The sequence below is a fragment of the Eucyclogobius newberryi genome, unplaced genomic scaffold (genome assembly GCF_026437365.1).
Source record: "Eucyclogobius newberryi isolate DKJ021-1_F unplaced genomic scaffold, fEucNew1.0.hap1 SCAF_307, whole genome shotgun sequence".
In the NCBI taxonomy this organism is placed as follows: domain Eukaryota; kingdom Metazoa; phylum Chordata; class Actinopteri; order Gobiiformes; family Gobiidae; genus Eucyclogobius; species Eucyclogobius newberryi.
The window spans coordinates 1,632-15,680 of NW_027315954.1; the positions used below are offsets into that span (position 1 = coordinate 1,632).

Sequence of the window (14,049 nt, forward strand, 5' to 3'; positions counted from 1 at the left end):
AGTCCGGGTTTAGACCTGGTTTAGTCCTGGTTTAGACCTGGTTTAGTCCGGGTTTAGTCCTGGTTTAGACCTGGTTTAGTCCTGGTTTAGTCCTGGTTTAGACCTGGTTTAGTCCTGGTTTAGATCTGGTTTAGTCCTGGTTTAGTCCTGGTTTAGTCCGGGTTTAGTCCTGGTTTAGACCTGGTTTAGTCCTGGTTTAGATCTGGTTTAGTCCTGGTTTAGTCCGGGTTTAGTCCTGGTTTAGACCTGGTTTAGGCCTGGTTTAGGCCTGGTTTAGTCCTGGTTTAGTCCTGGTTTAGTCCTGGTTTAGTCCTGGTTTAGTCCTGGTTTAGTCCGGGTTTAGTCCTGGTTTAGACCTGGTTTAGTCCTGGTTTAGTCCTGGTTTAGTCCTGGTTTAGTCCACAAACACTTGAATGATTGTTGAGGCTATAGGAGGGCTCTAGGAGGATGGGAGGGCATCTGACTCACTCGCCTTTGTTCCTACAGTCTCTCATGGACCTGGGACCAGCTCCAGCCCGGACCCTTCAGACCACTTTAAGTTGGTCTCAGCCGGTCTCGCTCTGCTCTGCCTGATTCTGCTCCTCACCATCGGCTTCCTGTCCTACTTCTGTGAGCTACTACTACTGCTACTACTACTTTTACTACTACAAAAACATATTCACAGAGAAAAGGTGTACAAGTACAACCTCATTTTTAAAGTACAACCTCATTTTTAAAGTACAACCTCATTTTTCTGAAATGATTGGAAGCTGCAGAAACAACAGCGTGTCCTGTTGCCACAGTAACAGATCAACTCATTCAATTTCAATTCCATTTATTTTTGTAAGGCCCAAAATCACAACAACAGTCGCCTCTGAGGGCCAAAGTAAAAAACTAATCAAGCAATGTCTGTGGTGGCGAGGGACGACGTCCCAGAGTCCTCTGTCCTTAGCCCCTCCTTCTCGGCCAGGAAAAACTACAAAAACCCTCCAGCTCAGCCGCCGTTAGAAACTCATGTCCATATCAAGTGTCATGAGTTTAATAATTCTTTAATGACAAAGTTCAGGGCATTAAAAATGATATAAATCCCACGATGCAAAAAATGACCCTAAAACCACCTGGACACTTAGAGCGGACTCACTTTGCACCTGTAACTGACAAAACTGTCCATGAGATCATCACAGTCTGAGTTCATCTACAGCTGCTCCATGTGTCACCTCCAGATTTATAAAGTCTGTGTTTGCATCACTCACATAGTTAAAGCTTCAATCTGGAACGTTCCCAATGTCTTTGAAAACTGCGGTCATAAAGCCTCTGCTAAAGAAGAGCAGGGGTCAGGGGTCAGGGGGAGGGGTCATAAAGCCTCTCCTAAAGAAGAGCAGGGGTCAGGGGTCAGGGGGAGTGGTCATAATGCCTCTCCTAAAGAAGAGCAGGGGTCAGGGGTCAGGGGGAGTGGTCATAGTGCCTCTCCTAAAGAAGAGCAGGGGTCAGGGGTCAGGGGGAGGGGTCATAAAGCCTCTCCTAAAGAAGAGCAGGGGTCAGGGGTCAGGGGGAGTGGTCATAATGCCTCTCCTAAAGAAGAGCAGGGGTCAGGGGTCAGGGGGAGTGGTCATAGTGCCTCTCCTAAAGAAGAGCAGGGGTCAGGGGTCAGGGGGAGGGGTCATAAAGCCTCTCCTAAAGAAGAGCAGGGGTCAGGGGTCAGGGGGAGTGGTCATAATGCCTCTCCTAAAGAAGAGCAGGGGTCAGGGGTCAGGGGGAGGGGTCATAAAGCCTCTCCTAACGAAGAGCAGGGGTCAGGGGGCGTGGTCATAAAGCCTCTCCTAACGAAGAGCAGGGGTCAGGGGTCAGGGGGAGTGGTCATAATGCCTCTCCTAAAGAAGAGCAGGGGTCAGGGGGAGGGGTCATAAAGCCTCTCCTAAAGAAGAGCAGGGGTCAGGGGTCAGGGGGAGTGGTCATAATGCCTCTCCTAAAGAAGAGCAGGGGTCAGGGGTCAGGGGGAGGGGTCATAAAGCCTCTCCTAAAGAAGAGCAGGGGTCAGGGGTCAGGGGGAGTGGTCATAATGCCTCTCCTAAAGAAGAGCAGGGGTCAGGGGGAGGGGGGAGGGGTCATAATGCCTCTCCTAAAGAAGAGCAGGGGTCAGGGGTCAGGGGGAGTGGTCATAATGCCTCTCCTAAAGAAGAGCAGGGGTCAGGGGTCAGGGGGAGTGGTCATAATGCCTCTCCTAAAGAAGAGCAGGGGTCAGGGGTCAGGGGGAGGGGTCATAATGCCTCTCCTAAAGAAGAGCAGGGGTCAGGGGTCAGGGGGAGTGGTCATAGTGCCTCTCCTAAAGAAGAGCAGGGGTCAGGGGTCAGGGGGAGTGGTCATAGTGCCTCTCCTAAAGAAGAGCAGGGGTCAGGGGTCAGGGGGAGGGGTCATAAAGCCTCTCCTAAAGAAGAGCAGGGGTCAGGGGTCAGGGGGAGTGGTCATAATGCCTCTCCTAAAGAAGAGCAGGGGTCAGGGGTCAGGGGGAGGGGTCATAAAGCCTCTCCTAACGAAGAGCAGGGGTCAGGGGGCGTGGTCATAAAGCCTCTCCTAATGAAGAGCAGGGGTCAGGGGTCAGGGGGAGTGGTCATAATGCCTCTCCTAAAGAAGAGCAGGGGTCAGGGGTCAGGGGGAGTGGTCATAATGCCTCTCCTAAAGAAGAGCAGGGGTCAGGGGTCAGGGGGCGTGGTCATAAAGCCTCTCCTAATGAAGAGCAGGGGTCAGGGGTCAGGGGGAGTGGTCATAATGCCTCTCCTAAAGAAGAGCAGGGGTCAGGGGTCAGGGGGAGTGGTCATAATGCCTCTCCTAAAGAAGAGCAGGGGTCAGGGGGAGGGGGGAGGGGTCATAATGCCTCTCCTAAAGAAGAGCAGGGGTCAGGGGTCAGGGGGAGTGGTCATAATGCCTCTCCTAAAGAAGAGCAGGGGTCAGGGGTCAGGGGGAGTGGTCATAATGCCTCTCCTAAAGAAGAGCAGGGGTCAGGGGTCAGGGGGAGGGGTCATAATGCCTCTCCTAAAGAAGAGCAGGGGTCAGGGGGAGTGGTCATAATGCCTCTCCTAAAGAAGAGCAGGGGTCAGGGGTCAGGGGGAGTGGTCATAGTGCCTCTCCTACAGAAGAGCAGGGGTCAGGGGGAGGGGGGAGGGGTCATAATGCCTCTCCTAAAGAAGAGCAGGGGTCAGGGGTCAGGGGGAGTGGTCATAGTGCCTCTCCTACAGAAGAGCAGGGGTCAGGGGTCAGGGGGAGTGGTCATAGTGCCTCTCCTACAGAAGAGCAGGGGTCAGGGGTCAGGGGGAGTGGTCATCTTGCTGCATTACTGAGTCCTTACAACATTGGCGCTGCCCTCAGGTCGACCCTGGTTCTTACTTATACTTTGACAAATATCATGATCTAATGCTGTGGTTTGTGTTTTCAGATTTAAAGAAAGAAAAGCCTTATCAAGCGTCAGGTGAGAACATTTATGATCGTCTCTAACAAAATAGATCCAGATACACAATTCCTTGTTTAGACCAAAAAGAATTGATCAATATTTGTTGTATCTTAGAGTCTGTGTCGAGCGTGTGCTCGGAGCCCTGGAGGCGCTTCAAGTGCAGCTGCTTCTTTGTGTCTTTGGAGCCCAAGACCTGGAGCCAGAGCAAAGACGACTGTGAGAAGAGAGGGGCCAACCTGACCGTGATCGAGAACCGAGCCAAACAAGTGACGTCCCTTTTAAACACGCTTGTGGTCGCTGGGGCAACGATGTCTGCATTTTCAAAAGCTCATTGACAAAAACAGTGCTGTTTGAAAACACTTTTAAAACATCGATAATGATCTGTGGATGTTTTGCCCGTGTGACTGAGCTAAAAGTCCCATCTATACGGCGCCAACATTAAGGTTGATGTGTGTTTTGGCAGGAGTTCTTTAAGGATCTGAGGATGGAGAACGACCTGTGGATCGGACTGTACTACCACAAGAAGAAGTGGACCTGGGTCAACGGCATCCTCTTCGCATATAAGTAAAACCATATCACTATTTAGTTCAGCTGACAACAAACAGCGTCTTGATCATTTCCATAACGTTTTGAAGCTATTGCGACCTGGCTCTGGTCAGATTGAAATGTGAAAGGCTCTTGCTGAACGAGACCTGGGAATGTCGCCATGACGATGATTAAAATATGAAAAGCACAAATCAAACTGAAAGATGAGAAAAGCTATGGCCTCGTGAAGTAACCCAAAAAGACTGACCACGTGGAGCACAAGGATCTGACCACTGGTCCTGAGCCGACGCCCCAGAGTCTGACCCACAGTCAACTCTGGGTCAAATGCTCAGGACACAATGACCTTAAACTGGCTGAAGTCTGTTGGCGTTGCCATGTTCGTTTTGGTTCGTTTGGACGTTTCACCTTTGGCTCCGCCCAAACCACAATGCTGCCTTGTGATTGGTCCAAACCACTGGTATTTGTGCTGACAGTAAAGACTTTGAACTTTGTGCCAGTTTTAGGATAAGATCAGTAATGACAGAGAAATGAACCATGAACCACGTCAGATATCTTCATGTATTTATTTAACAGACAAAACTCTGACTTACATTTAGGCTCTTTGGATCTATTTATTTATTTATTCTTTCATATTTTAAATCTAGAGCCTGTTTTATCTCCTGACTGGTTCTTGTGGTTCCAGGGGCTGGAAGTCCGGCGTCAATGAAAACGACGCAAAAGAAGGATCAGCCGCATTTGTGACGAAGGAAGGACTCTTGGACCACACCCACAATGGGCACAAGGGCTCCGTGTGCCAGAGGGACGTCTAACATGGTCCCTGTCCTGGACCATGGTCCCTGTCCTGCACCATGGTCACTGCTCTGGACCATGGTCCCTGTCCTGTACCATGGTCACTGCTCTGGACCATGGTCCCTGTCCTGCACCATGGTCACTGCTCTGGACCATGGTCCCTGTCCTGCACCATGGTCACTGCTCTGGACCATGGTCCCTGTCCTGTACCATGGTCACTGCTCTGGACCATGGTCCCTGTCCTGCACCATGGTCACTGCTCTGGACCATGGTCCCTGTCCTGTACCATGGTCACTGCTCTGGACCATGGTCCCTGTCCTGCACCATGGTCACTGCTCTGGACCATGGTCCCTGTCCTGGACCATGGTCCCTGTCCTGCACCATGGTCACTGCTCTGGACCATGGTCCCTGTCCTGGACCATGGTCCCTGTCCTGCACCATGGTCACTGCTCTGGACCATGGTCCCTGTCCTGCACCATGGTCACTGCTCTGGACCATGGTCCCTGTCCTGGACCATGGTCCCTGTCCTGTACCATGGTCACTGCTCTGGACCATGGTCCCTGTCCTGTACCATGGTCACTGCTCTGGACCATGGTCCCTGTCCTGGACCATGGTCCCTGTCCTGTACCATGGTCACTGTCCTGCTCTGGACCATGTTTTCACTACTTGCAGTGCTGGTAAAATACTTTGAAATGTATTTGTTACAGAATATTAAATACCTACATTAATACATTCTGTTCATGCTTTATTCAGAAAATATATTTTTTTAAAGCAGTTTAATCCCACTTTAACCCTGGTTTAATCCCACTTTAGTCCTGGTTTAATCCCACTTTAGTCCTGGTTTAATCCCACTTTAGTCCTGGTTTAATCCCTCTGTAGTCCTGGTTTAATCCCACTTTAGTCCTGGTTTAATCTAACTTTAGTCTTGGTTTAATCCCTCTGTAGTCCTGGTTTAATCCCACTTTAGTCCTGGTTTAATCTAACTTTAGTCTTGGTTTAATCCCACTGTAGTCCTGGTTTAATCCCACTTTAGTCCTGGTTTAATCTAACTTTAGTCTTGGTTTAATCCCTCTGTAGTCCTGGTTTAATCCCACTTTAGTCCTGGTTTAATCTAACTTTAGTCTTGGTTTAATCCCACTGTAGTCCTGGTTTAATCCCACTTTAGTCCTGGTTTAATCTAACTTTAGTCCTGGTTTAATCCCACTTTAGTCCTGGTTTAATCTAACTTTAGTCTTGGTTTAATCCCACTTTAGTCCTGGTTTAATCCTACTTTAGTCCTGGTTTAATCCCACTTTAGTCCTTGTTTAATCCCACTTTAGTCCTGGTTTAATCTGATTTTAGTCTTGGTTTAATCCCACTTTATCCCTGGTTTAATCCCACTTTAGTCCTGGTTTAATCCCACTTTAGTCCTGGTTTAATCTAACTTTAGTCTTGGTTTAATCCCACTTTAGTCCTGGTTTAATCTAACTTTAGTCTTGGTTTATTCCCACTTTAGTCCTGGTTTAATCCCACTTCAATCCTGGTTTAGTCCTGGTTTAATTCCACTTTAGTCCTGGTTTAGTCCTGGTTTAATCCCACTTTAGTCCTGGTTTAATCTAACTTTAGTCTTGGTTTAATCCCACTTCAATCCTGGTTTAATCCTACTTTAGTCCTGGTTTATTCCCACTTTAGTCCTGGTTTAATCTAACTTTAGTCTTGGTTTAATCCCACTTCAATCCTGGATTAATCCCACTTTAGTCCTGGTTTATTCCCACTTTAGTCCTGGTTTAATCCCACTTTAGTCCTGGTTTAGACCTGGTTTAATCCCACTTTAGTCCTGGTTTAGTCCTGGTTTAATCCCACTTTAGTCTTGGTTTAGTCCTGGTTTAATCCCACTTTAGTCTTGGTTTAATCCCACTTCAATCCTGGTTTAATCCTACTTTAGTCCTGGATTAATCCCACTTTAGTCCTGGTTTAATCCCACTTTAGTCCTGGTTTAGTCCTGGTTTAGTCCTGGTTTAATCCCACTTTAGTCTTGGTTTAGTCCTGGTTTAATCCCACTTTAGTCTTGGTTTAATCCCACTTCAATCCTAGTTTAATCCTACTTTAGTCTTGGTTTAATCACTCTTTAGTCCTGGTTTAATCTAACTTTAGTCTTGGTTTAATCCCACTTTAGTCCTTGTTTAATCCCACTTTAGTCCTGGTTTAATCTAACTTTAGTCTTGGTTTAATCACACTTTAGTCCTGGTTTAATCTAATTTTAGTCTTGGTTTCATCCCACTTTAGTCCTGGTTTAATCCCACTTTAGTCCTTGTTTAATCCCACTTTAGTCCTGGTTTAATCTAACTTTAGTCTTGGTTTATTCCCACTTTAGTCCTGGTTTAATCCCACTTCAATCCTGGTTTAGTCCTGGTTTAATCCCACTTTAGTCCTGGTTTAATCTAACTTTAGTCTTGGTTTAATCCCACTTCAATCCTGGATTAATCCCACTTTAGTCCTGGTTTAGTCCTGGTTTAGTCCTGGTTTAGTCCTGGTTTAATCCCACTTTAGTCTTGGTTTAATCCCACTTCAATCCTGGTTTAATCCTACTTTAGTCCTGGATTAATCCCACTTTAGTCCTGGTTTAATCCCACTTTAGTCCTGGTTTAGTCCTGGTTTAGTCCTGGTTTAATCCCACTTTAGTCCTGGTTTAGTCCTGGTTTAATCCCACTTTAGTCCTGGTTTATTCCCACTGTAGTCCTGGTTAAATCCTAGATTTAGTTCCTGGTACAGTCTTGGTCTAGCCCTGGTTTAGTTCTGGTTTAGTCTTAGTTCTTTAGTTCTCAGTTCCTCAGTGGTGGAACCCTTTTAAACAGTGGAACATCTCACATTTCAGCAAACCCACATCCTGCAGCGGTGTCGATCAGACGCGCTGATAGGGCCCTGTCATCAGCTCAACGGTCCCGCCCACTTTCACGTCTGCCGTGGTTTTAAAAGTATCAGATCTTAGGAGTTCAAAGTCACCATGGATGTGCATAACACAGCATGGATCTGCTCTACAGCGCCCCCTTCAAACACTCCACATCAGACTGAACAAAAAGGCCAATGAGGACAATCCCTTATTGGAGCCATTATTCAGCTCCAAAGACGTGTTTGTGTCAGTGAAAGGACTTTAACACGTTTGTGGAGCCAAAACCAAACTAATGAGAACTAATGAGATTTCTTTCAAAATAGTACAGTTTGTGTGGTTAAATGGACAAACATCTGATCTGACATCAGGAGTCCCACAGGGGTGTGTTTTATCGCCCCTTCTTTTTATTGTATACAGTTGTAGGGGATGACCTGGTTGTGCTGTCACTTCTTCAGGGCGATGGTCCTGGCCTTTTTTGACCCTTTCTTCTTCTGTGACTTGCTGCAATCAGAACTACTTGGACCTAAATGACTCAAAAATCAAATAACTAATTGTAGATTTATGCAGAGTCTCCTCAGGGTGCAGAGGAAACCCAGTCGCCTCAGGGTGCAGAGGAAACCCAGTCTCCTCAGGGTGCAGAGGAAACACAGTCGCCTCAGGGTGCAGAGGAAACCCAGTCTCCTCAGGGTGCAGAGGAAACCCAGTCGCCTCAGGGTGCAGAGGAAACCCAGTCTCCTCAGGGTGCAGAGGAAACCCAGTCGCCTCAGGGTGCAGAGGAAACCCAGTCGCCTCAGGGTGCAGAGGAAACCCAGTCGCCTCAGGGTGCAGAGGAAACCCAGTCGCCTCAGGGTGCAGAGGAAACCCAGTCTCTTCAGGGTGCAGAGGAAACCCTGCACCCAGCGTGCAGAGGAAACCCAGTCGCCTCAGGGTGCAGAGGAAACCCAGTCTCCTCAGGGTGCAGAGGAAACCCACTCGCCTCAGGGTGCAGAGGAAACCCAGTCTCCTCAGGGTGCAGAGGAAACCCAGCAGCCAGGGTGCAGAGGAAACCCAGTCGCCTCAGGGTGCAGAGGAAACCCAGTCTCTTCAGGGTGCAGAGGAAACCCAGTCGCCTCAGGGTGCAGAGGAAACCCAGTCTCTTCAGGGTGCAGGGGAAACCCAGCACCCAGGGTGCAGGGGAAACCCAGCACCCAGGGTGCAGAGGAAACCCAGCACCCTTGGTGCAGGAGAAAGGATCTTACTGGGAAAGTCGGGTCAAACAGATCAAACTATTGGCCTGGACCAGAGGCACATTTTATCTTCAGGTTTGACCCTAATGCCTCAGATGCCCCGGATCAGAAACAATCACTATTCTACATCCTTTATATCTTCTGCGATTAGATGATTGAACTCTGTCTGCTGCTGCTGTAAGAAATAGCTGTTTACCTATATAGTAGAAAAAACTTCAGTCGTAGTCATCTGGACTCAGTTAGAAAAAAGGTCTAAGGTTCAATCTTCCTGTAGTGTACAATGGTATTCTGAACCCCTGGAGAGGTAGAGGACCAGGACCAGGACATGTAGATGTTAATCAGGTCCTCAGGGTGAGCCAGGGTCTCACAAAGACAAAGAGGAGACTAAGAGCCCATTAAAGGGTTGAATAGGCTCGGTAGATACAAAGAGGGTAAGTTTCTGTTGAAACAAACAACTCTTTCCTCTTCAGGAGGCTCCGCCCAATGGGCTGGACTTACCACAGAATAGTATAAATATCTGAGTTCTCGACCTAAATTCTTTTATTGACAATGACTCTTGGATGAAGTCGAAACGTCTATTTTTTCTAACTGAGTCCAGATGAAACAACTGAAGCTTTTTCTACTATGGAACCCTGCTGGACCAATGAGGGATTACACCGACATGTTTACCTATATATATTTACTCTTATTATATATATTTTCTCTTATGTGGCCTGACTGTGAGCTGTCAGGGCAGATACTTGCACAGTTGTTTTATATGTCGGTGTAATCCCTCATTCGTCCAGCAGGGTTCCATTGTAGACAAAGCTTCAGTCGTCTGGACTCTCATCATCATCATCATCTGGACTCTCATCATCATCATCATCATCATCATCATCATCATCTGGACTCTCATCATCATCATCATCATCATCATCATCATCATCTGGACTCTCATCATCATCATCATCATCATCATCATCATCATCATCGTCTGGACTCTCATCATCATCATCATCATCTGGACTCTCATCATCATCATCATCATCTGGACTATCATCATCATCATCTGGACTTTCATCTTCATCATCTGGACTTTCATCATCATCATCATCTGGACTATCATCATCATCATCTGGACTATCATCATCATCATCTGGACTCTCATCATCATCATCTGGACTTTCATCTTCATCATCTGGACTATCATCATCATCATCTGGACTATCATCATCATCATCTGAACTCTATTCATCATCATCATCATCATCACCATCATCATCATCTGGACTCTCATCATCATCATCATCATCATCATCTGGACTCTCATCATCATCATCATCATCTGGACTCTCATCATCATCATCATCCTCATCATCATCTGGACTCTCATCATCATCCTCATCATCATCTGGACTCTCATCATCATCATCATCATCATCATCATCATCATCATCTGGACTCTCATCATCATCCTCATCATCATCTGGACTCTCATCATCATCATCATCATCATCATCATCATCATCATCTGGACTCTCATCATCATCATCATCTGGACTCTCATCATCATCATCTGGACTTTCATCTTCATCATCTGGACTTTCATCATCATCATCATCATCTGGACTCTCATCGTCATCATCATCATCATCTGGACTCTCATCATCATCATCATCATCATCATCATCTGGACTCTCATCATCATCCTCATCATCATCTGGACTCTCATCATCATCATCATCATCATCATCTGGACTCTATTCATCATCATCATCATCATCATCATCTGGACTCTCATCATCATCATCTGGACTCTCATCATCATCATCATCATCATCTGAACTCTCATCATCATCATCATCATCATCATCATCATCATCATCATCGTCATCATCTGGACTCTTCTCATCATCATCATCATCTGAACTCTCATCATCATCATCATCATCATCACCTGAACTCTCATCATCATCATCATCATCTGGACTCTCATCATCATCATCATCATCATCATCTGAACTCTCATCATCATCATCATCATCATCATCATCATCATCATCATCTGGACTCTTCTCATCATCATCATCATCATCATCATCATCATCTGGACTCTTCTCATCATCATCATCATCATCATCATCATCTGAACTCTCATCATCATCATCATCATCATCATCATCATCATCTGAACTCTCATCATCAGCTTCATCATCATCATCATCATCATCATCATCATCACCTGAACTCTCATCATCATCATCATCTGAACTCTCATCATCATCATCATCATCACCTGAACTCTCATCATCATCATCATCATCTGGACTCTCATCATCATCATCATCATCATCATCTGAACTCTCATCATCATCATCATCATCATCATCATCATCATCATCATCATCTGAACTCTCATCATCATCATCATCATCATCATCATCATCATCTGAACTCTCATCATCATCATCATCATCATCATCATCATCATCATCATCATCATCATCATCATCATCTGGACTCTTCTCATCATCATCATCATCATCATCATCTGAACTCTCATCATCATCATCATCATCATCATCATCATCTGAACTCTCATCATCAGCTTCATCATCATCATCATCATCATCATCATCATCATGATCAGTCCTGTTTGAGTTCTCTTACCACTGGGCCGGGCTCTCCTCTGTCTCCTCGGGCTCCTCTGATGCCAGGACCTCCCTTTGGTCACAAACAAAAGAACGGTGAGTTTTAAAGTTAAAAACATGTGAAACCAGTGTTTTTTTCATGGTTTATTTACGTAAAATAAAAATATGGATTATTAGTTAGAAAATAATTGAACAGGTTCTAATGTGTTTATTAATATGTTACTATGTATTTCTGTTCTGTATGTAGGGCATCTGGTTCTTTCCATCTGTTTGAAGATGAAACTAAAGCTTATTTCTCAGGCCAGAGAAATACTACGAGAAATAATAAGTTTTACTGGAATAAATTATGACAGAATATAAGCCAATCTCTATGTGTGGTATTCAAAAACAAATAGATCTAATTTGGATTGATTGTGAGTCCAATTGACCAATCAATCTCTGTGGGTGCTCTGTGGGTGCTCTGTGGGTGCTTCTCTGTGGGTGCTCTGTGGGTGCTCTGTGGGTGCTTCTCTGTGGGTGCTCTGTGGGTGCTCTGTGGGTGCTTCTCTGTGGGTGCTCTGTGGGTGCTCTGTGGGTGCTTCTCTGTGGGTGCTCTGTGGGTGCTCTGTGGGTGCTCTGTGGGTGCTCTGTGGGTGATCTGTGGGTGCTCTGTGGGTGATCTGTGGGTGCTCTCTGGGTGTTCTGTGGGTGCTCAGGGCTCACTGGAGGTCCTGGGAGTCCTGGGGGCCCTTTGCTGTCCTGGGTGCAGGTGCAGGCTTTGGGCATCGCTGGACAGTCCGTCTCTTTCCTCTGGACAAACAAACGTTCATCAGTGATTTATGGAAACTGGATCAAATGTTTATTGAACTCTAAAACACGTCGTGAGCAGAAGAAACACAGGAAACATGTTTGACCTAAACCCGGGTCAAATGTTGTCAGAAGAAGTCTTTTTGAGTGATATGTTTAAAGATATATGTCGAGTATTCCCAAAGACACTGAACCAGTGACTGAAGCCACGCCCAGGGAGAGTACGGGGTCAAACGCAGCTCACCAGGCCCGGCAGCTCGCAGCATTTGTCCCGGTTTGCCCACGACGTACTGCACACGATGTCGAAACTCTGCAGCTCCAACTGAAACACAACAGTCACATCACAGCGTCAGAGCCGGCTTGAGTTTGTCCAAGAAAATGTGGTGAACGTCCAAACGAGTGATATTTCCACTCACACTATCGTCAGGTCACAGGTCACAGGTCACGGGTCACAGGTCACATGTCACAGGTCACATGTCACATGTCACAGGTCACATGTCACAGGTCACATGTCACAGGTCACAGGTCACAGGTCACATGTCACATGTCACATGTCACAGGTCACAGGTCACAGGTCACATGTCACATGTCACAGGTCACAGGTCACATGTCACAGGTCACATGTCACAGGTCACAGGTCACAGGTCACAGGTCACAGGTCACATGTCACATGTCACATGTCACATGTCACAGGTCACAGGTCACAGGTCACATGTCACATGTCACAGGTCACAGGTCACAGGTCACAGGTCACATGTCACAGGTCACATGTCACAGGTCAGAGGTCACAGGTCACAGGTCACAGGTCACAGGTCACATGTCACATGTCACAGGTCACAGGTCACATGTCACAGGTCACAGGTCACAGGTCAGAGGTCACATGTCACAAGTCACAGGTCAGATGTCACAGGTCACAGTTCAGAGGTCACAGGTCACATGTCACAGGTCAGAGGTCACATGTCACAGGTCACATGTCACAGGTCAGATGTCACAGGTCACAGTTCAGAGGTCACAGGTCACATGTCACAGGTCAGAGGTCACATGTCACAGGTCACATGTCACAGGTCAGATGTCACAGGTCACAGTTCAGAGGTCACATGTCACAGGTCAGATGTCACAGGTCACATGTCACAGGTCACATGTCACAGGTCACATGTCACAGGTCAGAGGTCACATGTCACAGGTCACATGTCACAGGTCACAATTCACAGGTCAGAGGTCACATGTCACAGGTCACATGTCACAGGTCAGATGTTACAGGTCACATGTCACAGGTCACATGTCACAGGTCACATGTCACAGGTCACAGGTCACAGCGCTGTGGCCTCCAGCCGACCACGCGTGACCCGACACCACCAGCAGGGGGCAGCGTGGCTCGTACCGTGGCAGAGTTGTCGCGGTTGTCCCGGGAGCGCACCATCCGTCCCAGGACCTCCACTCCCTCCGTGCTGATGTTTCCCGCCGCGTTTAGGCTCTTCTCCGTCACGGATTTACAGTCGATGACGACGCGGGCGCTGGTTTTACCCACGGCGATGTGGAGCTGGACAACAAACAAACAAACAAACAAACAAACAAACAAAAAACTCGTAAACAATAAACAGACAGACACAAATAATCACATTTTAAGAAACGATGGTAAGATGGTTATACATATTCAGCACATTTCTGTTGGATTGACATAATATCGACTAAATATTGTTATCAGGATGTTAAAAACATGCTAAAAACATGCTACACGTGCTATCATTTATTTTATTCATCCGGTAAAAACCACGACAA

At 46.7% G+C, this 14,049-nt stretch overlaps 2 protein-coding genes across 2 annotated transcripts in view; one reads left to right on the forward strand and one right to left on the reverse strand.

Moving 5' to 3' along the window:
- Positions 1 to 486: 486 nt before the first annotated feature.
- Positions 487 to 4,779, forward strand: LOC140374732 (natural killer cells antigen CD94-like; the record flags this gene model as incomplete). The annotated part of the gene is made up of 5 exons (XM_072461728.1): positions 487 to 609; positions 3,410 to 3,442; positions 3,539 to 3,690; positions 3,888 to 3,988; positions 4,653 to 4,779. Coding segments are annotated over 5 exons (536 nt in total), but the record flags the coding sequence as incomplete, so codon positions are not given.
- Positions 4,780 to 11,479: 6,700 nt separating this feature from the next.
- Positions 11,480 to 14,049, reverse strand: part of LOC140374733 (collagen alpha-1(XIV) chain-like) — a gene marked incomplete at its 5' end in the record, with an annotated part of 78,006 nt that continues 75,436 nt past the window's right edge. Inside the window, 4 exons of the mRNA XM_072461730.1 lie at positions 11,480 to 11,557; positions 12,187 to 12,273; positions 12,515 to 12,592; positions 13,652 to 13,810. Coding sequence (XP_072317831.1) covers positions 11,480 to 11,557; positions 12,187 to 12,273; positions 12,515 to 12,592; positions 13,652 to 13,810 — 402 coding nt within the window. The remainder of the gene's footprint in view (positions 11,558 to 12,186; positions 12,274 to 12,514; positions 12,593 to 13,651; positions 13,811 to 14,049) is intronic.